Source organism: Eptesicus fuscus, chromosome 6, assembly GCF_027574615.1.
Source record: "Eptesicus fuscus isolate TK198812 chromosome 6, DD_ASM_mEF_20220401, whole genome shotgun sequence".
In the NCBI taxonomy this organism is placed as follows: domain Eukaryota; kingdom Metazoa; phylum Chordata; class Mammalia; order Chiroptera; family Vespertilionidae; genus Eptesicus; species Eptesicus fuscus.
The window spans coordinates 68,803,766-68,830,749 of NC_072478.1; the positions used below are offsets into that span (position 1 = coordinate 68,803,766).

General features: G+C 47.0%; 1 protein-coding gene across 1 annotated transcript in view; it reads right to left on the reverse strand.

Moving 5' to 3' along the window:
- SPRY1 (sprouty RTK signaling antagonist 1) overlaps window positions 1–26,984 on the reverse strand; it is a 292,900-nt gene that overhangs the window by 26,079 nt on the left and 239,837 nt on the right. Inside the window, exon 16 of the mRNA XM_008143312.3 lies at window positions 17,162–18,203. Coding sequence (XP_008141534.1) covers window positions 18,027–18,203 — 177 coding nt within the window. The 3' untranslated portion in view covers window positions 17,162–18,026. Of the gene's footprint in view, window positions 18,204–26,984 lie in introns of the transcript that reaches the window.

Below are 26,984 nucleotides of genomic sequence, written 5' to 3' on the forward strand. Positions count from 1 at the left end.
TCAGCCCTTCCTCCGAGCTGCCCCACAACCAGCCAACTTCCCAGGGAAACGCAGCTCTGGGCCACAGCCTCCCCGCCCGCTGCGGGAGCCACAAGTCCCGGTCCGGGCTGTGTCCAGACCCGCACAGCGGACACCGGCCCGCAGGCCTTGGCGGCCTCCCAGAGCCGCTGGGCGACTGTGTAACCTGCGCGGTCGGTGCTCCTCTGCAGGCATCACCGAGCCTTTGCCAAAACACCTAATGGCCAGTCCTTTCCCACTGACCCAAATAAAAACACAGTGAATACATCGCAGCTCTGAAAAAGGAAAAAAGGAAACCACACCCCGCAGCGTCCAAAGGACGGCACAGCCCTTTGTGCGGGAGCCACGCGCCCACGGAAGACCCTGACCCCGAATCACGCCCTTTCCAGTCGCTCCACCTGTTGGGTGAGCTCCCGGGAGGCAGGGAGGGGAGGAACGCAGGCCGTTCAAAGGAACCCTTCCCTCTCGCTGCCTGGTTTGGGTCAGAAAAGGAACACAAGGCTTTTCCTAAGCCCACGGGCTGTAGGCGAGCCGCGGTGTCGGCACGCGCCCCTGTGCCCACAGGCCTAACGAGACGCCAGCGGCCGGCCTGAGAGAGATTTAATACGTTCCTTCCTCCCTTTCCGGTTCCCTGACGGCTGGTTTTTATAGGACTCCAGTTTTATGGAGGAACTCGGGGTGTTTGCCCACATGTGTGGCTTCTCTGGGTGCGCTCCCCCTGCCCCCCCCCCCGCCCCGTTAACGTGGGGATGGCGTGTCTGTGCGGCGCCCAGAGAGCCGCTCTCCCCGGATCCCGGGCCCCTGACCTCCTTTTGGCAGCTCGGAATGGGCGGAGGTGGGGACCCGCAGGCGGGCAGAGGGCGGCTTTGGGGTGAGATTCCCAGTCCCAGCTCTCGGGCCGGGCACAGGCTCCCCTCCGGCCCAGGCTCCCCTTTAGCAAGGCCGTCCGTCCAACGAAGTCCCCCTGAGACCCTGGTCAGCAGGTCCGAGTGGCTCCGGGTGTGAGCGCACCAGCTTGTGGGGGGGGGGGGTGGTGGAGTCCAATTCTGCCTTTGGACAGCCACTCTGTTCCCTACAGCTCTGCGCTGAGTATTCATGTGGGAGAGAACTCGGGAAAGTCAAGGTAAGCCTCTGCCCTTAAGGGATCCATAAATGAGCTGCACACATAAACCAAACACACAGGGAAACGATCCATTTCTCTATTCACAGGCGCCATTGATAGAAGGACATTGATCGAGGGACCTTTTGGGGAGAAAGCTGAACCTCACCGAGTGTCTGCGTGGGAAATGTGGGCACGAAAGGGGCCTGGTGAGAGCAGAGACCCGGGTGCAGAAACAGGAATGAGACGCCCTCCTGGGAGCTGCCCCAGCTCGCACCTGCTGCCCCGGGTCACCTGGTTTCACGTTGTAGCCGGTCCTGGAGATGTGGCCATTGTTATTCCCATTTTTGCAAACCAGGATATTGAGAGACAGACATTGAGCCACTTGCCCCAGGGAGGTAGGTGGTGAGCAGAGAGCTGGCCTTCACCAGGCAGGAGAGTGGTGCCCGAAGACTGACTGGGGCAGAATCCGGGTGTCCTACTTGCGGGCCACGTGGCTTCAGGCAGATGACATCATCTCTGTGCTTTGGCTTCTAGATCTGTAAAATGGGAACCAATACAGCACTTACCTATGGGCTGTGATTTTTTCAGCTTGAGATATAATTTACAAATAACAGTGTACGATAAAGCACACGATGTGATGATTTGATACATGTGCACATTGTGAAAGGGCCCCCATCAAGTCAGTTAACACATCCATCACCTCACATGTTTACATATTTGCCTTTTTCTCTTCTTTTCTTTCTTTTTTTTTTTTTTTGTGAGTACATTTAAGTCTACTCTCAGCAAATTTCAATTATACAATTCAGTATATTGTCAACTATATTCCCGTGTTTCATATTAGATCCTCGGAACTTATTCACCTTACAGTGGAAAGTTTTTACCTTTTTATCAAAGTGTCTGTATTTCCTCCACCCCAGACTCTGGCAGCCACTTTTCTACTCTGTTGCTAGGAGTTTGATTTAAACAAACAAACAAAAAACAAACAAACAAAAAACACACCAAAAAACTGTTTCTATGAGTTCATTTTTTTTTAATTTTTATTTGTTAACATTCCACACATAAGTGACACCATGCAGTATTACCTCATTTAACGTACTGCCTTCAAGGTCCATCCGTGTTGTTGCAAATAGCAGGGTTTACTTCTTCTTAATACTGAATAACAGTCCATAGTGTGTGGGGGGGTTATCTTTAAGTTTAACAATTATGGAGTACTCACAGTGCTTAGCAAGTGTCCGGTGCCCACACGGAGACTGCGCAATGAACGGAGCTGTTCTGTGTGACGGTCTGCAGGTCCTGTGGGAACATGCTCCTCAACACCAGGTAACACACGGGCAGGGGGTGGTGCTGGGGACCAGCTTCGGAGCTGCAGGTCTCGCTAGACGGCTCGTTCTGCCAAAGGTAAGCAAGCCCCGTGGTCATCAGTCCGCACCAGCCCCCGCGTGGGAGCTCTCTTCTTGCCGTTACCCTCACGAAAAAGACCTGGGCGGCTACTGTGCAAATCCCGGGAACCCAGAGAAAAACAGACGGCATGATGGGTCAGAGAGAGGAAAGAGACCGTCCGGCCGAGCTAATGTGAGGCCTGGACTTGGGAACACAGGCTTCGGAAAGTTCAGGAAAAGGGACAGGCATGTCCCCGCTGGCCAGGACTACAATACAAGAAAGGGAACTTCTGAAAACAAACAAACCAGCGAAAAAACAGCGTCCGATTGAAACGCAAATAATTCCTGTGAAGACCAGGTGGTGGCTGCCACGGAAAAAGCTCCTCTGAGTTGTCCCGATTTCCACAGGATGTGCTCAAAGGGCAGAGGAGGCCGCAGGGGCCGGGCTGTGCCAAGAACCCGGGCTGGGAGGCGGGACAGGGCAGGCCACAGCGCTCCCTAAACGCGGCTGGCACTTCACACACACCATGTCCTTTTGTCCTTCACAACCTCCCACGGTGGATGCCGTCTGTGTTCCGTGTGATACCGTGAAATAATAAGAAGTATGTATTTGGTCTTCCCCCTGGGTTCCTGGCACAGAGCTCCCAAACCCCGTGTGATTTCCGTGATAGGGGCCAGAGGCGCCTCTTTGGTTTTCCTAACAAGTCTGAGTTTATGCTAATGAGGTGACTCCAGGTGGGCCCCTAGGTAGCTTGGGGTGGGTGGGAGGGGGGGCTGTTGCCAATGGAACCAGTCATGTAATTGGTTGAACTTTCAGCCCGCCCCTCCCCCGGGCAGTGGAGAAAGGCTGAATAACCAATGGCCGATGGTTTAATCAATGATGCCATTCTATCGACTGTACGAATCGTGTCCCTTGGTCAGAGGAAGACACGCAGGCACAGGAGAGAGCTGGGGCTCAGAGTCCCCGGATAACTGACGAGGGTTCTCACCTCGGTTCCATCTGGGGACGTGGAGGTGGAGCGCCGTTGGCTGAGCCACGGGCGGGGGCTTCCAGGAGCGGAACCATCGCAGATGGTTCTGGCACAGCCCACGTCAGGCCCAGGCTCACAGCCGGGCAATCCCGGCGCTTCACACCTTACGGCCTGGAAGCCGCTGTTGTTTTGCTCATGGGCAGCACCCACAGAGCTGCTGTTTTAACACAGCAACGTGGCGCCTCGGCATTGCTCAGTATGTGCTTGTTGGACACCAGGCAGAGGTACAGCAGGGGCTGCAGGGCATTTTCAAAAACCTAAAGGAGGTGCGCTCTGCCGCGGGGAGCGACCCCCGCCCAGGAGGCCACTTAGCCAGTGAAGTCCCAGCAAGAACATGAGGTAAGAGGCAGCCTGGGTGGGTGGGGAGGGGACCCAGGAGGCCGTGGGCAGGGGAGGGCGGAGGCGGCAGAGCAGAGGGGGTCGTGGCTGAGCGCCCGAGGTTATAGCTCAGCAAAGAGGGAAAGGCCTCCGAGGACCCGAGGACGGGGAGCAAACCACACAAGGACACGCGGGTGGCAGAGGCGTGGGAGGGCGAGCGGCAGGAAAGAGCTGAGGCTTCTTGTAGCAGAGCTGACGCCGGGAGAGAGAAAAGCTTGGGTTATTGGGAGGAGGCAGCCCGCAGGGTGGACTTTCTTGGGAGGCCGGGGACCCACTGGAGGCGACGGCCAGATCCAAGGGCCGTGCAGGGTCCGAGGAAAGCCAGAAACAGGAGGCCAGCATGCAAACCGCCTGTGGGTGAGCCGGGGCTTCACCGGGTGCAGAGGGAACAGAAAGGAAGGGAGGGCCCTGAGCGACACAAACTTCTTTTTTTTTTTTAAAGAAAAGAAGAATCGCCTGGCCGGCATGGCTCGGTGATTGAGTGTCTATGTATGAACCAGGAGGTCAGGGTTCAATTCCCAGTCAGGGCACACGCCCGGGTTGCGGGATGATCCCCAGTGTGGGGCGTGCGGGAGGCAGCCGATCAATGGTTTTTCTCTCATCATCGATGTTTCTCTCTCCCCCTCTCTCTTCCTTTCTGAAATCAATAAAAATATATTTTAAAAAAGAAAAAGAAAAGAAAAATCGTCCATAACCCACCACTTGGCCGTGATGACCGCTGTCCACACCTGGTTCCATGTTTTTCAAGGCTCCTTCCCACTCAGACGTGTCCTTGTGTGAAGCCTGTCTCCGCAGTTACTAGCCGTGCATCCTGAGCAAGTCACCCCCCTCTCAGGTGCCTTGGGTCCCACTTTCTTCAAGTGCACGCGGGCAATAATGACCTCCTGGAGAGGAGAGGGACACTCCGTGCCTGCCCCGAGCACAGGGCCTGCCCGAGGGAGCACTCACTCACGGCCTGGCTGCGGTTACGCACCTCCATTCTGCGTCGATGCTTGCTTAACAGGGGTACATCCAGCCCCTTATAGACCGGCACGCCTTTAGGATCGCTCTAGTGTGTTTTGTGTGGATGTGGGGTTTTTTGCTGGTATAAGCAATGTTGCCGTAAACATCCTTGTACATCTAAGTTGTAAAAACTCCTTCAAAAGGTAGATTCCAGGAAGAGAAAGGCTGACACATTTTATTTTATCATTATTATTTTAAAAATTTAGTCTTTTCTATTGACTTTTAGAGAGAGGAAGGGGGGAGGGAGGGAGGGAGGGAGAGAAACATTGCTGTGAGAGAGAAATATCTATCGGTTGCCTCCTGCACATGCCCCAACTGGGGATCGAACCTGCAACGTGGGTCTGTGCCCTGATTGGAATCAAACCCACCACCTCCTGGTGCCCCGGACGATGCTCCGACCAACTGAGCCACACTGACCAGTACGTTTTAAACGTTGATAGATAACATGTGATAGGAAGGATGCCTAGGATTTAGTGGCTGCTTTAAGAAAGAGAATGAAATCAAAGTTGGCTTAAAGATGTGTAATCAATATTTGTAAACAATTAAAAAGACTTTCAGAGATTCTTCTCTCTCCCCCCCCCCCCCCCCGGAATAACCCTTTGGAATGTTCCAAGGACCTTCCTATACTGTCTTCCACTCACACCATTTAAGCCAGGAGTGCCCAAATAAAGACACACTTTGAAAACGGCATGGTAAGTGCACTGTAACAAGAGCCATGCTCTTCCCTTCCCCGTGCCAAGGGCCTTAACTGCACATCGTTGTTATGGGTTGAATTGTGTCCTGACCCCCAGCATCTCAGAATACGACCTCATTTGGAGAAAGTTCGAATTCAGGCACTAGCGTGGCCCTTACTCTAGTATGACCAGTGTCTTATAAACCAGGAAAGTCTGAGGCACAGACAGAGGGAAAGACGCAGGGATCAGACGCCGCCCGCAGGCCCAGGGAGAAGCCTGGAATGTCAGTCCCTCACCCTCAGAGGAACCCGCCCTGCCAACTCCTTGATTTGGGACTTCCAACCCTCAGAGTGTGAGGCAAGGAGTCTCCATTGCTTAAGCCACCCAGTGTGTGTAGCTTGTTACGGTGGCCCCAGGAAACTAGTGGGATTGCCGTTCTTAGTTTAAATTTGGATTAATCCAGGTCCTTGGCTCATGATCCATTGTCATCATTGGGCTGTGAATGTCCAGCTAACATTTTGTTATTTGCTTTTTTTAATGAGGAATTCCCATCTGTGAACCCATCTTCCAAAACAAAAATAGGACCTGGAAATGACTCACCTCTTCTACATTCCCCACCAACATCACCCCGTCCTCCCACCGCCAGCCTGCACCCTCCACTCACCATTTCCTTGCTTTTCTTTCTGTACAGGTTTATTGTATTCCTAAACTGCACATTAAAAACATTCAGCTGTTGCTTTAAACTATAGGAAGGGTATGTTTTTATTGATTTTTGAGAGAGAGAGAGAGAGAAGAGAGAGAGAGAAAGAGAGAAACATTGATGTGAGAGATAAATGTTGATTAGTTGCCTCCCCGATGGGCCCTAAATGGGGATTGAACCTGCAACCTAGGTATGTGCCCTGATGGAAGGGAACCTGCAACCTTTTTAGTACAGGTTGACACTCCAACCAACCATCGGGGCCAGGCAGCTGGACTTTGTTACATTCTTTGCTGCTTTGAAATAACATGTCCTGATGATGTCACAACTGCTCATGGAAACGCTTCCATTCTCATCCTTCCCCATTGTTCCTCCTCTTTTAGCTGAAAGGCCTGATGGAGACCCTGAATTTCAGGAGGAGGACCCTTCCTGGCATAGCGAGGCCTGGGGCTCACCGCTGCAGGGCCTTCCCGACTCATTCTTCCTCATCGCTTTGTTCACGGTGTTGCTCAGACACTTATCACAACAGCCATGAGCACCTCATCCTTCAGGCGAAGCATTTCCCTTTGACACTGACCAGGAGGAAGGACTTGTTCAGTGGCCCCTGTTGCTCAGGTTTCAAAGGGTGAGCAAAGGGAAATGTTAACATGAGTCAGAATTTACCCAGTGGTTTTGAGTAAATAACCCCCAAAATAGTCTTTCCCCCTTAGGTTCCTGAGTGAGGGCTGCGTGGCCATCCTGTCCCTGGGGAAGAGAGGAGTTTGGAGGAATGGGGGGTGGGGGGGGTGGCAGAAGACGGAGTGCTTGTGACCCACCAGCCTGCCCTCCTCTCCCTCGCTGACCTTGGACAAGCCACTGAGACAAATGGTGCTTAGAGATGCCCTCTAATTCTAAGATCGGAGACATACTGCCTGCCTTCTCTACTGCAAAGCTCAACCCTTGTCTAGTTCTTAAAATGTCTAGGTAGGATCTATGGAACCAGTCCAGTTTTTCCTCATGATTCCAGTAAAACTTGGGAGGGGGCGGGGGAGGGGGGGTAGACAAGGATTGGTGGCTCTATAGCATCCGTTTTGGCCATAACCCCCAGCCCTCTCCCCCAGAGCTCGGCCTCAGAGCCTCTGGAGGGGGACCTTCTGGGGCTGGTGGGGGCGGTTCACATGGGTCTTCCACTCCTCCCGCTGCTCCGGGGACCACGGCTCCTGCAGGCCGCAGACAGGACCTTCTCAACGGGAGAAGACCCGGGGGCCTGGAGAGGGGATGGGAAGGGGATGGGGAAGGCTAGGCAGTGCCAACATTAATGTGACCTTTGTGCCATCAATTAGGGGCTTGGAAGAAATGGCTTATTACGCAGCTGGGGGCTTGAAGTGTAGAATTTGCTGGGCTGGCAGATTAATCCCATTTATGCTGGGGAAAGTATTGCATGACATCCAAGGATTTATTTGTTTGCTAATCTGCCTCAGACTCTAGAGGCCTTGCTACGCACGCAGGAAAGGGTCAGAAAGGAGAGGTTAGGCAAAGGAGACAGAGTTTTCCTTCCCGGTTCTGCGGTAAGTTTTGTCAACCCAACACCCAACGAGGACTTCTAACACTACGTTCTGTAAACACACAGGCAAGAACGCTTTCCTGCTGCCGGTTCAAAGCCAGGGTGGTCAGCCCTTGTTTGATAGAGAAACAAACGGAAAATGTCTTTAGGTTTCCAGCAAGCTTTCATCTCCGTCACTGGATTTATCGGGAGCAACCAGCAATCATTGCTTTAATTTAGTGCAGCCTTTTCCAATTTGTGAAACCCCTGCCCCCTCAATGCAAACAAACATTTGCTTTCTGTTGCCTTTCCTCCTTTCAAAGCTCTTTTCCAAAGACTAGAACCTTCTTTTGGGTCAAGCGGTCCTTTTGTGTTGTTGCTCAACGCAGCGAACACAGCCCTTTACCGAGGACAGAACCTCAGCCTGCTGTTCCAGTCCCCGGTAGCCGGAGCGTTTGGAGTTAAGAGACAGTTAAGCTTTTTTTCGGTGAGGCATTTCCCTCCTTCCCTTCCTCACAGAAAGTTCCGCTTTATTTTTAGCATCATCCTGGCTCCGGCATTGCCCTTGTGCACGCGATCCCTTCCCGATCACACTCAGCGCATCTTCCCTCCCAGGAACGCACAGGCCTGCACACACGTGAGTCCGTTCTCACTGCACCCCCATGAGATGCCCAGTGCGCCATGCCCAGTGGCATGTTATTACCCACATTCTGTGGTTTTGCCGGAATGCTTTGGCCGTCTTCTTCCCCAGTGTGCTTTCGAATGGAACTCACCTTTGGTCCAGTGGGGCTGGCCGGTGAAGTCCAGGGTCAAGGAATGAACCAAAAGCGAAAGGAAAGAAGGAAGGGAGGTGTGCCCTGTGGTGACAGGAAGGGACGCCTCCGGCCGGGACAGACAACCTCCGCCCGGACTGCTGGACCAGCGCCTGGGATTCTGAGCTCCTGGGCCAGGCCCAGGTGAAGAGGAGCCGTAACCCACCCACCCCGCCAGGTGAAAGGTACACCTTACCCCCGAAGCCACTGGAGAACCCGGCCTGCTCCTCGGCTGGTCCCCCCGGCCTTGTGCGGCAGCTTCCCTGTGCGCTGTTTCCCAGGTGCACCGACTTACTGTGAGAAAACCTCTCCCCAGTCTCAACATTTTACACATGTTCGGGCCTTTGTGACTTGCAAAATGTTTTAATGTGTGTTAATATTACTATATCTCCTCGAATGAATGAAACCCCCCCCCACCCCACCACCACCACCACCAGCTCCTCGCTTTTACTAGACACGCTATTACTGAACAGGAGCTGCACGGAGGGATCCAGGGGTGAAGTTTTAAAGGCGAAGCCAGGAGAGACAGGGCCAGATGGCTCTCTTGGCTGAACCCAGCAAGCCTGCAGGAGCAGTCAGAATGGCCAATATTGTCCTTCACCTCGCAGCCAACGGGCTCGTTTGCGTTTATTCAAACTCCCCTCAAGTTTCTGAACAATTCAGGTCAGAGCACAGAAGGCCATGGAAATGTCTTCTGTGGAAATATGCAAATAAAGGAGGATGCTGTTGTTTTTAAATATATCTGGCACAGGAGCCACGTGATTTTCCTTCACTTACAATGAAAATTGGGGATAAAATTTGTGCGGGTTTTAGGCTTTGTTTTCCACTAAAATTGAGGAAGAATTTAAAAAATGATATGAATTTGAAATAAAATGTAAGCATTTGATTGATGACAGGGAATCTTTGTGCTCTGATTTACTGATCACTGACTGCAGTGGGCCCTTAGTGTTACCTGGCATCTTAATACACTTCCATGGGCCATTTCCTCCCTCCATCCTCCTCCTTCGTCCCTTCCTCCTCCTCCTCCATCCCCGAACTCAGCTTGAGAGAACAGCTTCCTATTTCACTGCAAAAGCAGTCCTACATTTCCACCCAGTCTCTCTGCCTGCTGCCTGAACCACCTGCCCCGCTGGTCCCTCTGCATCCAGAGGCCTCTGGGTGCTCCAGGTCAAGGCCACACCTGCCCTAGGCCCTGGGCCCTGCACTCTTTCCTGTCTTTGCCACTTCCAGGGCTAGATTTAGGCCTGACTCCTTCGTCTTTAATATATCAGGGAAGCTCTGGCATCTCAACCTTATGAAACAAACATAGGCAACTGTTGAGACCATTTCAGACAACCAACCGAACTCCACTGCGTTTAGGATATTTCATGCAAATATCAAACTGATGATGGGCATAGAGAGAGAGGGAGAGAGGGAGAGAGGAAAGAGATACTTTTGGCTAAAAGAATTCCAAGAGATTTGAAATGAGAGGTGCTCTATAAACCATCAAACTCAACACAGCACTTGCCGGGAACCAATTCCAGCATGTAATAATTGCAAGAGTTTCATCAAAAGGTTGGTGAAGCTTGGGGAGCTCAATGAGGGTTGAGTCAAATGTAGTTTACCTCTTGGGACAGCTAAAAAGCATCTCCCCCAAACCCGAATAAGGATTGCTTGCTGCCAGACAGTTCAGGGCATTTTATTGCCTCCTGTTGGCCAAACACCTGAACAGCTATAGCTATTCCCCAAACTGACAATGCTTCTGTACCCTACCCTTTGAAGTGTATTATCTCCACCTTGCCTTAGGACAAATTGTGTTAATAAATAGCACAGGGTCCTTAGACAAGGGGTAGTCTTCAGTTCCTTTAGCTGAAGATCCTCTGACCCCCAATGCCTTTCAAAATTATCTTTCGTCCTTGGACTCCTTCTTGAATCTACGCATCAGCCCCTTTCTCGAGCTTGCTGAACCTTTGTAAGGCTGGGACAGGAACCCTGGCAGCACTGGCTTCCCATTGCCAACTGGATGAAACCTAAACTTCCCGTGTTTGGTAGATGCAGGAGGTGTTGTTTGGGAATGGAGGAAAACTAAGTTATATAATTATGATCAAACTATGTTATATACCTTACTTCCAAACTAAATATTGTTGAGTATATTTGTTTTTGAGAACTTCCAAGAAAGATTTTGACCATGTAAATTTTAAAGACAATGAAATTATTCAGGAAATTCAAGAAACTAAGTACTTTCCTATAATAAACAGGCATACATGTCACGATGTGCTCTGCAGGCATTAGGGGAGACCCCCTTTCCTTGTCTTTCCCAGCTTCCAAGGGCCGCCTGCCTTCCTTGGCTACTGGCTTCTTCCTCCATCTTCAAGGCCAGCAATGGAGCATCAGTCTCTCTCACCTCTCCTTCTCTGATTGGTTCTCCCACCTCTCTCTTTCCATTTTAAAGGCCCTTATGATGACATCAAGAAAATCTAGCATGCTCATCTCAAGAGCCTTAATCACATCTGCAAAGCCCCTTTTCCTATGGAAGGTAACACTGAATTCACCTTTCTTGGAGTTAAGACGTGGACATCCATGTGTGTTGTGTGTGTGTGTGTGTATTTTTACTATTTCCATCACAAAAAAGATTAATTTGTTTTACATTTTGTTCTCCAAAGAAAGAGCTGTTGAATCAATCATCTCTGTTTTGTTTTGTTGTTGTCATTAATTTCAGCTCTTATTTTTATAGTTTCCTGAATTTTGGAGTTCTTTACAATAAATTTTTGAGAACAATGCTTAATTTTGTTCATCTTAATTAATAGAAGTGTTTAGGTCTATAAATTATCCTCCCTGAAGACTGTTAATTGTATCGAGATTTTGGTGTAAAGTATTTTCATTATATTTTCCAGATATTTTCCCATTTTGAATTCCTCTGTGATTAAAGAATAATTTCAAAATGAATTTTGAGCTTCTAAGCAGATGGGTTTTTTTTTATTGTTTCTACATTTCTTTAGTTTTATTACATGATGGTTATAGACCAATTTTGCATGATTTCTGTTTTTGCAAATATATTGTGTGTGTGTGTGTGTGATGTGTGTGTGTGTGTGCACCGTTTATATAATTATATAGATTATACAATGAGAGCATGAAACAATTAAATTATCTGTTTGTAGAGTTTAAGCATGTATCTAAGTTATTTGGGTTCTCTATATCTTGGAGATAATTTCTAGGTCAGTTTATAGCAATCTTTATTATTTTTTAGAGTATTATATTGTTCCATTGCATGGATGTACCATAACTTAAATATCCCCTATTGATAAATATTTGAATTGCTCTGATATTTTGGTATTGTAACAAATGAGGCTGTAATGAATACATTACCATTATATGGTAAATGACATGCCATTGTGTGGGAGGATATCTGTGGAATAAGTTATAAATAAATACATCCGCTTCCTGAGCTTTCTTCTCTTTCAGTCTTATTCAATTGTTTAATATCTCCTGAGTCACATTTCTGAGACTTCAAAGAAGTTGAATTCTAAAATTTTCTTCTCTTTCCTCAGAAAATGTCCCTCTTAATGTGCTCCAGGTCTGTTTTTTGGATTCAGTACTTTGTTTCTCCCCCGCTTCCAACCTCCCCCCCCCCCCCAATTTTTAACGTAGTTCCCCTGCTGCTATTTCCATGTCCGGTATTTCAATCTGTGGTCATTCCTGGCCCCCAAATACTCTGTGCTCCACATCCTTGACTCCCCTACTTACCTGTCAACATTTTCATTATTATGATTATGTTGGTGAAAATAGTATTTTAATTGCTGTGGGCTTATGATTAATGTGTGAACATACTATTATATGTCACTTCCCTTCTCACTTAACTGTATTTGACTGATTTTTAATATACACATTTTCCATATTTTCATGTTTCTGAAATCAGGGTGTGATAATATTCAAATCACAGTACTTTATATTTTTTCCCCCAAAATACCGTATGTTTTAAAATTAATAGTCTTACCATTGATGGTGTTTTGAAACCAGTATGGTATTTCCTACACATCTCAAGCAGAGTGTGTGTTGAACTTCCTTAATTTTTTTTAAGTTGGTCCAAAATGTGTGGACTGGATGGATAGCCTTTGAAGTATTTAACATCTGTTCCCTAATTTCAGTGTAGTTGAACTCGATTTTCCTTTCTTTTCATTTCCTTGGTTTTTGTTGTGTGGTGTGTATGTGTTGACACTTTAACCATCTTTCCAGAAATGTTTACCATTAAGTATGAAAGAGGAGTCTGTAAGTTTCCCAATGATTTTGTAAGCCATTAAAACCCCGTAATATGTCTCTTTCTGCTCAAATTTGCTGGAGTGAATTCTGTTCCCCCAAAGTGAGCCTCCCCCCCCCCCCCCGCCCCCCCCGCCCCCCCCCCCCCCGCCCAAGTAGAGGCTTCTGGGGGTATATCTGGCAGAGACGTTAGGTTAAAAAGCCTATCTATTCCATTGTAATCATGAAAAGTGAAGGAAGGAAAGCAAATGAATTTGGAGCTTTAGAAGTCCTCTACTTGGAAACTACTGTTCGTTCAATCCATATACAATTTCCGAGGGTGCTTTGGTGTGTGCACCTCCCTAAAGAAAAGACTCAGGGAAACGTGACAAAATGAACTGAGACTCTAACGACTTCACATTTAGGCCAGGGGAGTCATTGCATTCTATCTCTACAGCAACTTTCTGTAGCTTTCTCTTGATTAAGATAAATTAAACATATACCCAAGTTTGGTTTTCCCATAAATCCAATAATTATGTTTCCAAATGGAAAACCTATACATTATTTTTAAAACCTGTTTTGCACATTAGAAACAACACAGAACTGAACATTTTTCAAGCTAAGTTAGGGCAGTCAGTATTTAGCTTATAAATACACTCTCTTTGTCATGAAGAAGTAAAAGTTATAAGCCATTTTTCTAAGTTTTGTTGTTAGAAGGAAACACTAATTTCACTATTCAAACTAAAGTCTCTTGGAAAAAGAGTGTCAATATGAATATGCCTGAAACCCTGAAAAGAATTGGGACCAAAGACAAAATTTGACCAAACAGATGCCAGAAAAGCATTTTCTTTCCTTGATGAAACTTAATTTTTCCATGAACTATACTGTGTATTCAATCACAAACAAACCCAATAACAGGATCATACACTGTTTTAAATCCACAAACACAAGACTCTGGAATCAGAAGTAAAACCCTCATGGAGATGACACTGGGGTAAACTGTTATTAGTGACACCTGACTCTTTTGTGACTCAGATTTTTACTGGTACTGTTGTCAATCGGCATAAATTTCAAATAAAGGAATATCATGGCCTTTTCAATGGTAACTAGAGGCCCAGTGCACGAAATTCATGCACTGGGGGGGGGGGGGGGGTGTTCCTCAGCCCAGCCTGTACCCTCTCCAATCTGGGACCCCTCGGGGGATGTCCAATTGCCGGTTTAGGCCTGATCCCACAGGCAGTTGGACATCCCTCTCACAATCCAGGACTGCTGGCTCCTAACTGCTCGCCTGCTTGCCTGCCTGATTGCCCCTAACTGCTTCTGCCTGCCAGGCTGATCACCCCCTAACCGCTCCCCTGCCAGCCTGATGAACACCTAACTGCTCCCCTGACAGCCCAATCGCCCCCCAACTGCCCTCCTCTGCTGGCCAATTTGGTTCTGATTGGTCAGTTTCTATGCCAGACAGTGTCAAAAGCTCCACCTCCTAGGCAGCCATTGGCTCCTTGCAATTCACCCAGATTTTGTTCTGATTGGTCAGTTTCTATGCCAGTCAGCATCTCTGGGCCTGATCATAGAGGCAGGGCTGATCAGCAGCTGCCCCAGGCTGCTGGCGAGTGGCTGAACTGCTGACCTCTGGGAGAGAGAGAGAGGCTTGGCTGCTGGTAAGGGAGAGAGAAGCAGGGTCTGATCACCCTGCTTCTCTCTCCTGGCCTCGCTAGCAGCGCTGCCACTGCTGATCAGCCCTGCCTCTCTCTCTCTCTCTCTCTGAGAGGTCAGCAGCTCAGCCTGCTCGCCTGCTGCACGCGCAGCCTGGCAAACGGTCAAGCCTCCCAGTCGTTGCAGATATGACGGACCGAGGGTTTTTATATATTAGGATAACTAGCTATCTACAGATATAAAACGTAATTGGTGTGTAATAAAGATGTAGTACTCTAAAAATCTTTTTCAAATCAATAAAAATAAAAAACAACAAATTCTTAACTTTCAACTCCTTTCTTCCAATGCTCATCTAAAAACTAACGTTTGTTACCAAGAAATGTCTCTCAATTTGTTTCCTGAGTCCTAAAAGCCTGACCTCTTATTTGCCTTCTTGCATTTATTCCATCATACCTAGTCCTCCTGATTTTCCAGACTTGTGGGTGAGTGCACTGCGAGTGCTTTGGGAGACCATGGAATTGAGTTCAATGCTGTCTGTGATGTTGGTTAAAACACAATAATGGCCACAGATGCATTTTGCCCTTGAACTGTAACATCTTTTAAAAATTATTATGAAATACTTAGGCAATACAAAAAGTGTAGACTGTATTACAATCAATGTTTACAACCCCACCACTCAGCTTAAGATAGGACACTTTTCAATTTTCCTTCCCTGATGAAATTACTCCCCAGTATTTGGTGCTTTTCATTTCTATTCAGATAGTCTTTTACTACCCCCCCCCCCCCCCAACAACATATATTATTCTGGATGCCTTAAACATTAAATACATATGATAAGTATTCTTCTGAAACATTCTTTTTGTTATGCAGCTCTATTTTTTTACTGCCTTCAGTACTGCATTGATGAGTATTCCATAGAGGCCCACTCTCTTATTGGTGGATATTTAGGTTGTTTCCAGTTTCTTACTACTTCCGAACAATGGAGCTAAGATTTTCTGACTCATTTCTTCATTGAACACAATTTGCCCTGAAATACACAACAAGAACTGTTGAGTTACACATGACTTGACATGCCAATTCCTTTCTGAAGTGATTGTACCATGTAAGCTCCTACAGCAGAGTGGGGGGTGGGTTTGGGGAGAGGAGCTTGGGATTATAAACTCTGTAGGCAAGAGCCCTAGCTGTTAGAATCCTCTGTGACTGGGCTGAGGATCTATTCCTCCAACTAGTGCAACTGCTATCATCCCAAGGATATTTCTAGCCCAGACACATGCTTTCATGTTAATTTCCAGGCTCTGAGCTTCTGTATCACAAAAGTCTTGTGAATTCAAATCCTGACGCCATGGTCAGGTCAGGTAAGTCCAGTCGGAATTCTCAGAGGGCCCTTTTTCTTTTTTAATCCAAGGCACAGACCAAGTCAACAGAGGCTCCTTGAGGTCTCCCCAACCAGCAGGAGGATTTCTTGTCTAGTCTGTTTCTACACTGAAGGTCTTTAAAGATCTGGCATTAAGTATGAGGCTCAGTTATAACTTCATGTCATATGGGCTGAAAGGTCCATCTGAACGCCTGGCTGGCTGAGATGGCCACCTTCCTCTCCACCACCAGCCTGCAGCCCACAAGCTTGTGTGGGTTCAAGTTTACTGTTCTGGTTTTTATTTTATTGGCAATGGAATTTCTTTAATTTTCATGTTCAGGCCTTTGGAAAAAATTTTTTTCTCTTATTTTCTTGTGCCCTCAGCACTTGTAGGAAAGAAGTTATGCTGCTCTCATAAGGGAAAATGGGGAGCACAAAAGTAATTTTGAGGCTCTATTTACTTCAATGTGTAAGCCTCATTTTCTACATCGGCAGAATCCAACAGAATTTCCTAGGGATGGAAATCCTATATAATAAAAGGGTAATATGCAAATCGGCCAAACAGCTGAACGACCGGTCACTATGACGTGCATGGACCACCAGAGGGCAGACGCTCAATGCAGGAGCTGCCCCCTCGTGGTCAATGTGTCCCCACAGGAGCACCACTCAGCCAGAAACTGGGCTCAGGGCTGGCAAGCACAGTGGCAGTGGCGGTGGCGGGAGCCTCTCCCACCTCCATGGCAGCACTAAGGTTGTCGGACTGCCAGCTTAAGCCGTCAGTTGGACATCCCCCGAGGGCTCCCGGACTGCGAGAGGGCACAGACTGGGCTGAGGAATCCCCCAGAGTGCACAAACGTTGTACAGGGGGCCTCTATAATGCCTTCTGTTCCATATGGCGGGCACTCATCACCTGTGGCTACCAAGTGCTAACCTGTCTGATGAACTAAATTTTTAATACTATTTTAGAGTTTAAATTTAAATAGTCACATGTGACAAGTGTCTACTATATTTGACAGCACAGTTCTAAATAGTAGTAATAGTTTTCAACCCTCAGGTGATTTTATGTACTAACAAACCACTGGAGTCTGGGAATAAGCCTTGCAAATCTACTTCTGATAGTTACAGAATCAAGTATTTGGACACAACTTCAAAATACCTGCCACCACAAAACTGTGTAGCCCCATTATTTTGATAATGAGGTATTTCTTGCCTGACTTGTATTTCTGGGGATTTTCAAAGATCTACAGTGACCAGGTTTAAGTGCACTTCTTTCCATTGCTAGGAAGTCAGGGAATCAAAGTCCAACAACTTTTCAAGGATATTTATGGAGTACTCAAGCGTTAAGAAACCTCAAGGATAAAATAACCGGAAATATAAACACACATATTTAGAATGCAACATGAGACAACATGATTGACTGTACAATTTGGTTCATCTTTTAACTGAAAAGTTTATTGGTGACCTGAAAATGTGTACAAGTTAAACATGAACACTTTATATTATTCATTTCTAGCATTTGATGAAAAAACACCACCAAGTACTGCTCTAGGCCTGGACTGGGCTTATATTTCCAAATTTTTAAATTTTTAAAGGGCATTAACAGTATATGAAATGACTCTTACTTCTTTGTTCTTTAATTGCCATAAGTATAACTTAATGTGGCTGAAGCAAAAATACAGGTATGAATTATAATGAGAACCAATACGTATTTGGAAACAAGTCCACATAAGCTTGGCTGGTGCTTCTGGCCATTTCATTGTTTGGCCTTCAAAAATAAAGATTTGTAAGTATTTCCCACCATGCGTCATCCACATGCATTCTCTCTGTCCTTGTATAAAACCGATGCCTACGTTTGGCATTGAGGAATGCACCGAAATGGGCTCTGAAGTAAGAAAAGCATTTCATGGGATGAAGGAACCAGGTCAAAAGTGAAAAAGCTAGAAGTTTACATTTTAAAACTCGGCACACATTTCCAGGTAAAACTGATTTAAACCTCTGTCCAGAGATTTTCATTTTATCCGTATGATTTAAAATGTCTACAAGAACTGGAGCCCCTTAAATCCAGTCAACAAGTTTCAGACATTTTGTTTCTTAAGAATTTCTTTTTTTAACAATCTCAACACAAAATTTTAAAACGAAACAAATTTTCCCCTGAAAGCATTTTTAGCATAACAAAGGGGTATGTTTTTTCAGAGTGTATGAAGCCCACTCTTCTCTTGGTAATCTTCATAGAAACGTCTCAGTGACTCGGGAATTCTGGGCGTCACAGTGCTCAAGGCTTGAGTGAAATGTTTCTTCCTGATGCATTTGGCTTTAATGTCTTCTTCTAGCGCCAGAAGGGCGGCCTCTCTACAGACGGCGATGACCTGAGGGAGAGAGAAGGCAATCAATATTGGTGTTTAGAAATGTAGCATTTCGGTGTAACTTCTGCAACTACAAGCACATTGCTAAACCTATTCCACTTAAATTTTCAAAAGGATAAAAAGTAATCACCTTCATTCCCAAACTACACATAAGTACTCAGAACCAGGAGCAGCAACATATACAACATATACATATACAACTGTAAAGGTGGAACAGCCCGGCAGGCGCATATGTCGCACGCAGGACTAGGAAGGATGAGTGTGTACGTGTGGCGGGGCAGGGAAGGAGGCATTACAGCGAGGTCCGGCTCATCAGCACACCTGGCCATGCACAGAATCGCCACATTCCTTTCAGCCTTTGATGTATTACCAACATGTAAAAGCATTTCTTTATGTGCATCTCTTTAATGAGTTCTTAAATCTCGGGAATATCAGATCGAGTTGTCTCCGTTTACTTTGGAGAGCTGCGTAGAACAGAGAAGTAAATTCTGTTTACTCAGCGAGGGAAGCTGGAAGAATGGCAGAGAATGGGGGTGGGGGTCGGGGGAGTGAAGGCAGAGTGGGCGGTGGGGAACCGGAAGGGAGGCAGGTTCAAGTCTTGAATCCTGAAATGTGTTTTTAAGCTCTCTGGTCTTCAGACAGCGGAAGCAGGCTGATGGCAGTGTCATTCTAAAGACACATTACTGTGGTGAAAGGAGCTTGTGGGATGAAAAGAGATATTGTGATTTTCAGGGCAACAGGGAAAACAGTGATTGATATTGACTGCGCCCTTCTATCGGTAAATGAAAGGGCCAGCTGAAACGCATTTGTCCAGCCATTCAGCATATTTTCTCTGTTTGTTCACTTATTGAAAAGCGCTCCTCTGCTTATGCTGGGCTAATGGCTGCCAAAGCAATTCAGTCCCTTTTTAGGGGATTTAGCAGCATGTTTTTAGGAAGCTTTCAAAAAAACATGCATAGATTTAGGTGGCTTTGTCAAATTACGACAATGAAACTGTTAGTTCTGGGCTTCATTAATGAGCACTGAAGTTGACTGCCAAGGTTCTGCATGTTAATGCTTTTCCAGAAAGAGTGGCTACCAACTTGAGGGAAAACACAAAACTTCAGGGATTAGTAAAACAACTTCATCACATACGCTGGTGCAAGAAGAGTTATTTTGAAAATAAGATATGACAAATAATGAGCACAGTAAAAGAGTGTGGAGTGGCAGCACGGTAACCTAGCAATCCAATGGTCCCACTAGCTAAGGTGACCAGGTCGTCCCGCTTTTGGCGGGACAGTCCCGATTTTTAACAATTTGTCCCGCGTCCCAAATAGGGACTTTTTTTTAAAATGCCGTGGGACGCGGGACAAATTGTTAAAAATCGGGACTGTCCCGCCAAAAGCGGGACGATCTGGTCACCTTACTATGCGCCAAAGAGACCTGGGGTACCTCCTTGAAGGGCCGTGAAGGGACCAAGTGGGAAGAGCCTCAACCTTCCTACCCTCCTTTTGAGCAGCATTTCCTCACCCGGGTAGGAATGGGAAGCAATGATTGTGAGGCTGAAAAGTGTGAAGAAGATCCAGAGGGGAGGAGGCAGAGTCCAGCCCTCTGACAGTACAGGAAGGTTGCCACTGCCTTGCTCCCTCTCAAGCTAAGTGGAGTAGAGAAGCCATCACTCTGGGCAATGCCACGTCTTGCACACTAAGAACTGAGACTTAGCTCACCGAGCACCGGACCCAGTGCATCATGGCTACGAACATTTACTGAGTGCCCGCCACGTGTGCCAGACAACGGCTAGGTGACTAGTGGCCCCGGTTTTGTACAATGCTGTGATCAGCTAATGTGAAGTCTTGATGGGAGCCTGGCAAACGGAGTGGCCAGATGAGCTCGGGTAGGGTAGTGGTGGTGGGTAGGGAGTAGGGTGGTGGGGAGGTTGGTTGAGTTGAGGAAAGAAGAGGTGACTGAAAGGCTGCCTGGAGCCTCTCAAAGTTCCTGGAATTTGGTTCACACAGCTACTTGGTAGGTGGTTAATTCTGCCGGCACATGTGAGAAAGCGAACCAACCGTCTAATAGGCTTCCTCTCAATACACAGAAATAAAACTGGAAGAAATTACTATACTCCTGCAATCCCTGGATTCTCAGGTAGTCTGACGTGTCAAGGTAGAGCAGGTGGGTAGTGACAGGTCACTGAGGCCTCAAAGGCTGTCTTTGGGGTCAGCTCCCCCGAGTAATTGCTCTTTGCTGGTAAGCCTTTCTTCTTCCATATCTGCATTTATAGATTTTTCTCTAAGCAGTAAGTTGCATTTTGCCCTTATGTGGTAGCTCCCATGGCAGTGACAGAGGGGCCTAGATGGTGAGATGTGGGCAGAGCAATCACAGCCACTTGAAATCTGGATGTTTGTAACTTGGGGCCTCTAGTGTATGTTAACATTTAAGAAATTCCCTATAATATTTAGTACTGGCCTAACCCTTACTTAACAATTCCATCCAACCTGGAGATCTACAAATCTGTGAGATACAGAAAACTTGGACAGAGTTTTGATGAGAGTGCTGAGAAATGTTCAGATTAGACGCAGATGACCTTTAGAACCTTTGAGAGACAATGACAAGGGAAACAGCAAGGACCTCCCAGGAAGGTGTCCTCCTGGGTTTGAAGCTATTTGCACTTCCAGGGTGGCAGAAGGACTGCCTGAACGCAACACTTTGCTTTGATAAATGTCACCCTGCCTCTTTTTATTTACAAGGACTCCCCGAAGAACCAGTCAATTAGGCAGTCCTTTCTGCCACTTTTATTTTCCTACAAGAGGCCCAGCGCACAAAATCGTGCGCATGTAGGGTCCCTAGGCCTAGCCTGCAATCAGAGCCATGTCCGCTGCTCCGCGAAGCTGCTCGCCAACACCCCCAAGTCTAGTCCCCAGTCCCGCTCTGCTGCCACCCAGCCCGATTCCCATGGTTCCCTGTTGGCCATCCAGCGATGGGAGCCTGTGGGCTGGGGGGAGGGACCAAGAGGTGGTCAATGCCCTTCATAGCGACTGGTCGATTGGCTGTTCTGGTTGTGACGCCTGGCCTTTTATTATTATAGATCATATTTGCTTAGCCATACACAACCAGTAACTGAGAGGAAATAGTACACTACTCATAACTAGCCATGCTTTCATCAATCAACACCTACTGAACAGCTCCTCTGTGTAACATCTAGGTGAGGCCAGGTATAGCATCTAGAGATGTCCAAGACACCGTACCTGTCTTCTGATGCTCCCAAACCAGGAGGTGTAGACAGCAGTTAACTGCCGTGTGGCAAAAGCAAAGTGCTTTGGTGGAGAGAGAAGGGAGAAATTAATGACAGGCATCTCTAAAGCTCTCACCGACTTCCCAAGAAGCTGATGCACAAGCAGCAGACAGAGCACACCTCCTAAAGTGCCTTTGTTTTTATTTGCCCCATGAAAAGGCTTCTTTGTAAAAATTCCAAAAGGAAAAGCCTTAATGGTATTGCTGGTTCTTCTCCCCTGACCCAACGAAGACGACGGGTTGAAAAACAGGAGTATTCTTGGGTTCTGTTGGCTCTGGGGTCCCGGTTTTGGTAGGAGTGCCAAGACACTGTACTTCCGCAGGAAGGTGCAGCTTTCCTGCTTGCTCCCATGGCCCATGCCAGCATTCCCCTTGAGCTATTAGTGTCTTACAGAAGAAGTATTTCTGGTCAAATACTAGTAAGTTTCAGGTAATTGTGTTTATACTGTTTCCCATGAAGCACAGTAGACTTTTAAAGATTTTGTGAAGCCGAGTAATGATGATCTGCTTAATTTTCTTTAATCTAGTGTTTCCCACAGAACTTGAAAAATCTATAAATGGCCATTGTTAAGAGTTATTGGGGATTTTCAGCACAGACTCTGGGAGGTGCTAACCCCCACCAAACAACTCAGTCAAGGCACCATGTGGCTCTTGCCTATCTCACACCTTTTTTCTTTTGCTCTCCCCTATTCCAGAACAGAGAGAAGAGGGAAAGGGCTAAGCAAAAGACAGAGGACCAGTCTGTTTAATGAGGCCAAAGGGCAGTGGCCACAGCATACACTTGTACTTGGAGATATAAACAGTTAGTATATATTTGTTGAATTGACCCCAACAACTCTTTAATTAAAAACAAGTTTTCAAAAAGTGTGTGCTACATGCATCTTTCTCATATCGGGCCCATATCCTGTAATATTTTCACTTCCGTTTCACATGACCTAGATTTTGTCAGTTCTACTGAGGCTTTTGGAATGATAAAGTCAGTAACAAAAATTGCTTCACACTGTGATGTATGTTCATTTTCAGCAATGTTTCATCTGGGGCACTACTGGGACCCTAGTTCGTCCCTAGAATACAAATGAGGACTTCTGGCAGGAATACCAATGTTAGTCTGAGAGAAGCGTCCTTGGGTATCAGAATTTGTTACACAGGACAGAACGTTTCTGCTGTGTTGTCATGGGGAAAAAGTGCATTGTAATTGAGAAAGATTCCCCAAAACGTGCCAACAATGCAGTAATATGTATATTGGTTAGAGGACTGAAATGGAAGCTTTGTTTAAAAAATTTGTGCAAATGGTGATCTACTCTCCCTCTTGATGAAAGTAATCTGGCTCCCATTAGTTGCTGAGGGATTTTCTTTTCTGTACTAAGCTTTGAAAAGGAAGGGTCTTTTTTGGTAAATTTGCTAATACATCTCTGAGAACGAATACTATAGAAACTGAGTAAAAGGACCTCCAATTTAAACTAGGACCTCCTCATTACTCTCTAAAGCTTGTAAGAGAACCTAACGAGATGAGTATATGTATATGTATATACCTCTCTAAGAGGCTACAGACACCACACGGCTCCCCTTCTGCTGGCATCATACTCAAAAGCAGACGGGGTCGGGGACTCCACGGTGAGGGGCTTAGCTGAATTTCCCCCAGGAGGGCACAGAAGAGCCTCACTGAGATGTAGCTGAATCGACAAATTGGAATCACGGGTTGTCTGGAATATTAAACTAATCTGTTTACAAAGAAAACGTGAGACATTTGAGCACCTTACTTCTCTGGCAAAAAGGACTTTGGAAGCTTTCCCCTCACCCGTCACCATCTTGTCCTCTTCCCCACAGGCTGCAGGCTAGATCATTTAAATAAAGAGGGTGCCTTCGCTCTTAGGCTGTAAAAGCAAAATGTTTTGGCTGGCTCTGTGAAGATAAGGGTTATGTTGTGTTCTTTTTCATTTTGACCAAAATATTGATACCCAAACTTAAAAAAATATATATACGTGCCTTTCTGCAAAGGTGAAAATACTATGTTTGGGGGAAATAACAAAGGAGACAAAAGACTAACAGTGTCCCAAGGTCTCGCGGTCGAGCTAGACTAAGACATGTTTCTGTGGCCATGACACCCATTTATTTGGTGCCAATGTGTCACCAATTCTCTTTCCATTTGTTCAGCAGTAATAATAGACCTATCAGATTTCTGAAAAATAACATAAATAATAGAAATCCTCAAAAGAAAGTCACTGAAGGAAAGAGTAAGTGACTGTTTTCAGTGATGCAAGGACCCAGGAGGCTGGATTTCATGCTGGGCTGACGCTCTGAGAAAGCAGTGCCTGCAGGACACCACTCAGCAGTAACGGGATGACGGGACAGCCACGCTCAGGAGGGTGGGAGCAGCTGCCCAGGAGGAGGAGGCTCTTGACCACTGAACCTTGGGAAATCTAATTACCTCACTTTTAAATGCAAAAGTGCAAAAGAGGCAATTGTGCTGAAGTCTGAATGCCTTGAAGAGTAAGAACAATGTCTATTTCACTGAAGAAAAAAAAATGAAACCTCTTGTACATAGCCTACGGTTCTTCCCCAGCCATAAGACAAGGAGAGTTGAAACACCGTGGGCCAGCTTAGTAACACGGAAGCAAGCTCACTACAAACATGGAAATCCGTACTCTTTCTAAACAGGCAGTAACCGGTTTTTAAAACGATGTGATAAAGAACAGTAGTCAAGTCCTAACCGGTTTGGCTCAGTGGATAGAGCATCACCCTTCGGACTGAAAGGTCCCAGGTTCGATTCTGATCTAGGGCATGTACCTTGGTTGCGGGCACATACCCAGTAGGAGGTGTGCAGGAGGCAGCTGATCGATGTTTCTCTCTCATCAATGTTTCTAACTCTCTATCCCTCTCCTTTCCTCTCTGTAAAAAAATCAATAAAATATATTTTTTTAAAAAAGAAAAAAGAACAGTAGTCAAGGCAAAGACTGTTTACCAAAAACTAATCAACAGGCAGGAAGACCTGCAAGTGTTGGGCAGTGTTTTGAGCACTCATCCTGTGCGTGGCTACCTGCCCGTGTCCTCAGTGTCAAGGACACCACCTTCTCCGGTGCACTGAGACCTTCTTTCCCATTTCCAGTCAAGGCCTGGGTAGTAAGTGCACTTTTCTCCTGACTGTGAATAGACTGGGGCACCTGAGAATGGAGAGGATGTAGGCCTGCAGACTGGGGGCCTGGGGGCTTCCAACAGGGACACTGCAGTTCTGCCCCATCCTTCAGCACTAAGCTCCTCACTCCCTCTGAGATGAACCGCACCCTCCAGGCAGGGTGGAGGGTAACAAAGTTCTGAAAGTGGCTTAAAGCGGCAGGGGAAGCCTAGTTTAGTTCTATCACCCCCCACTCCAGGCACAGGAGCCCTCAGATCTGCGGCTGAAGAGGAGGCTAATTGACAGGGTAACCTTAGGTGATGAGGACAGAGGCTGTGGAGAGCAGGATTCATGTTCCTCTCTAACCAGCACACCAGGGCTGCTGAGAGGTCCACAGGAACGACAAGTGCACCTATGGAGTCTATGCACACAGGACAAGGCCAGCACGGGCGGTGAACTACACAGGAGAGTGTTAGATGTGGAGGACTGAGCTGGAGGGGAGAGCGGCCAGCCATCGGCCAGCCATCCTCGGGCGCGCTAAGAGCCGTGGGTGCACGCAGAGGCAGAGCTGCCCTCCCCGCCTGCTCCTGCTGTCCGGCGGGAGGAAAGTGCCTCCAGTGAGGCCTAAATGTGCTTTTCAGCCTCTTTGTATTTCAAGTGCACTAAATAGCTTTAAAGAATCTACCAAAAGAAATGGGCTGCAGTGCTTGAAAAGGTCTTAGGTATTTTCAAGACAGCGGTTTTGTTCAAAGCGTCCTCTGTCTGAAACACCTGTGACCTGTTGAGCCTAATTGGGCTGCAGCTGGCCAGGACATTATGTGCCAGCGGCCCACGGCCCCGCCTTTCTTTTCACTTTCCCAGCCTGCTGCCTCCTTCCCTGTGTGGGGAGGATTAGAAGCCAGGGAAGAGTGGGATCCTGCTGTTCCAGAATAGCCTGCACTGGAGGTGCTTGGGAAGGAGGCTATCTGGGAGATTAGGTGCTCATTCTCCCGGGCCCATTGAGACCTGCTCAGAGGTGGCTGAATGGCGACAGAAGGAAGCCGTAGAAGCTGAGAGCCACAGTGCGGCAGATGAAGTGCAACTGTCCCAGGCAGGAACCACGAGGGTGCCCAAACTACCCAGAAAGCAGCTCAGAGAGAAAATGGGGGCCAGAGAAGGGAGTTCTGGGCAGGGCAGGGGAACAAGAAGCCCTTACTTAAGTCCTTTAAAATGCCGCCTCATGGAAAACTTTTAAGTCATGAGGCTAGAATTGAGGATTTGGGAGGACGGGAGGACATATTTAAGAAATTACCTAAGTATTGCTCTTGGGCTACATACATTCCCTTGGATTGTCTGCAAAATAAGATGATGATGATGATGATGATGATGAATCCTTCCAGGATTATGTTAGGGTCATACTGTCTAGGATGCTATACACAGTACTGAGTCAAAAGAAAACAAGAATTTCTGTAAAGACACATTCAAAGGCTAATGACAGTAAAGAAGAGGGGGAAACCCTTGGTTGCTTACTTTTCACTGATTTAAAGTTATTGTGAGGCCACTAAAGATATAGCTGAGGTATATGAACATCCTGTGCATAACCCTTCATTATTATGGTATGGAGAAGCCCATAATTTTTACTTTTTAAAATTTACAAATGCATCAATCATTCCATAGAGCTCTGGGGCTGGAAAGATCAGGAGTTTTTATTCTTATTGTTTCTAGAACCATCTACACCTGTGGGAATTTTAAATGTTTCTAACATTAACTGAACCATAATAAAATAGAAAGGAGTATTTTTAGTTTAGAAAAGAACTGGAATGGGAACGAAGAGGATGGGAACCAGGGCAGGGAAGGAGAGGGATAAGGACGAACAGATGCTGAGAACCCCCTATTCATTTGTAATTCTAGAAATCTTTAAGACATCTAGCAAGTTCTGGGCCCTGGGGATATAGTAGCCAGGTCCCTTTCCTGGAGGAGCAAGGTGTGTGAAGTCCTGGCTAATCCATTTATTTCCTCTCCAGGTTCATAGTGAAGGTTTCACTGGGAGGCAACAGCCTGAGGCAACTTCATTACTGCCCCTCCCCCTCCCAAGCCTGACTGCTTAGGGTCACTTGTTTTATGGTCTGGCAGCCACTTACACTATTCGCTCACACCACAGCCGTCAGGATGTAGAGCTATTTGTGGTACATGTCTATTTCCCTCACTAGACTAGGAGTTCCTCCAGCCTTGGCCTTGCTCTCCTCCCCAAACATACCAGGTTAGCATGTCCCTTGACCTTTGGGAGTCCACAAAACTGTCCCCTACTGAGGTCTTCTATGAACTGAAATATAAACTAGTTTTTGCTTTAAAAAAAATATGTATGTGTGTGTAAATATATACACACACTCAGCTCCTGCTGTGATAACTAACTGCAGCCAAGA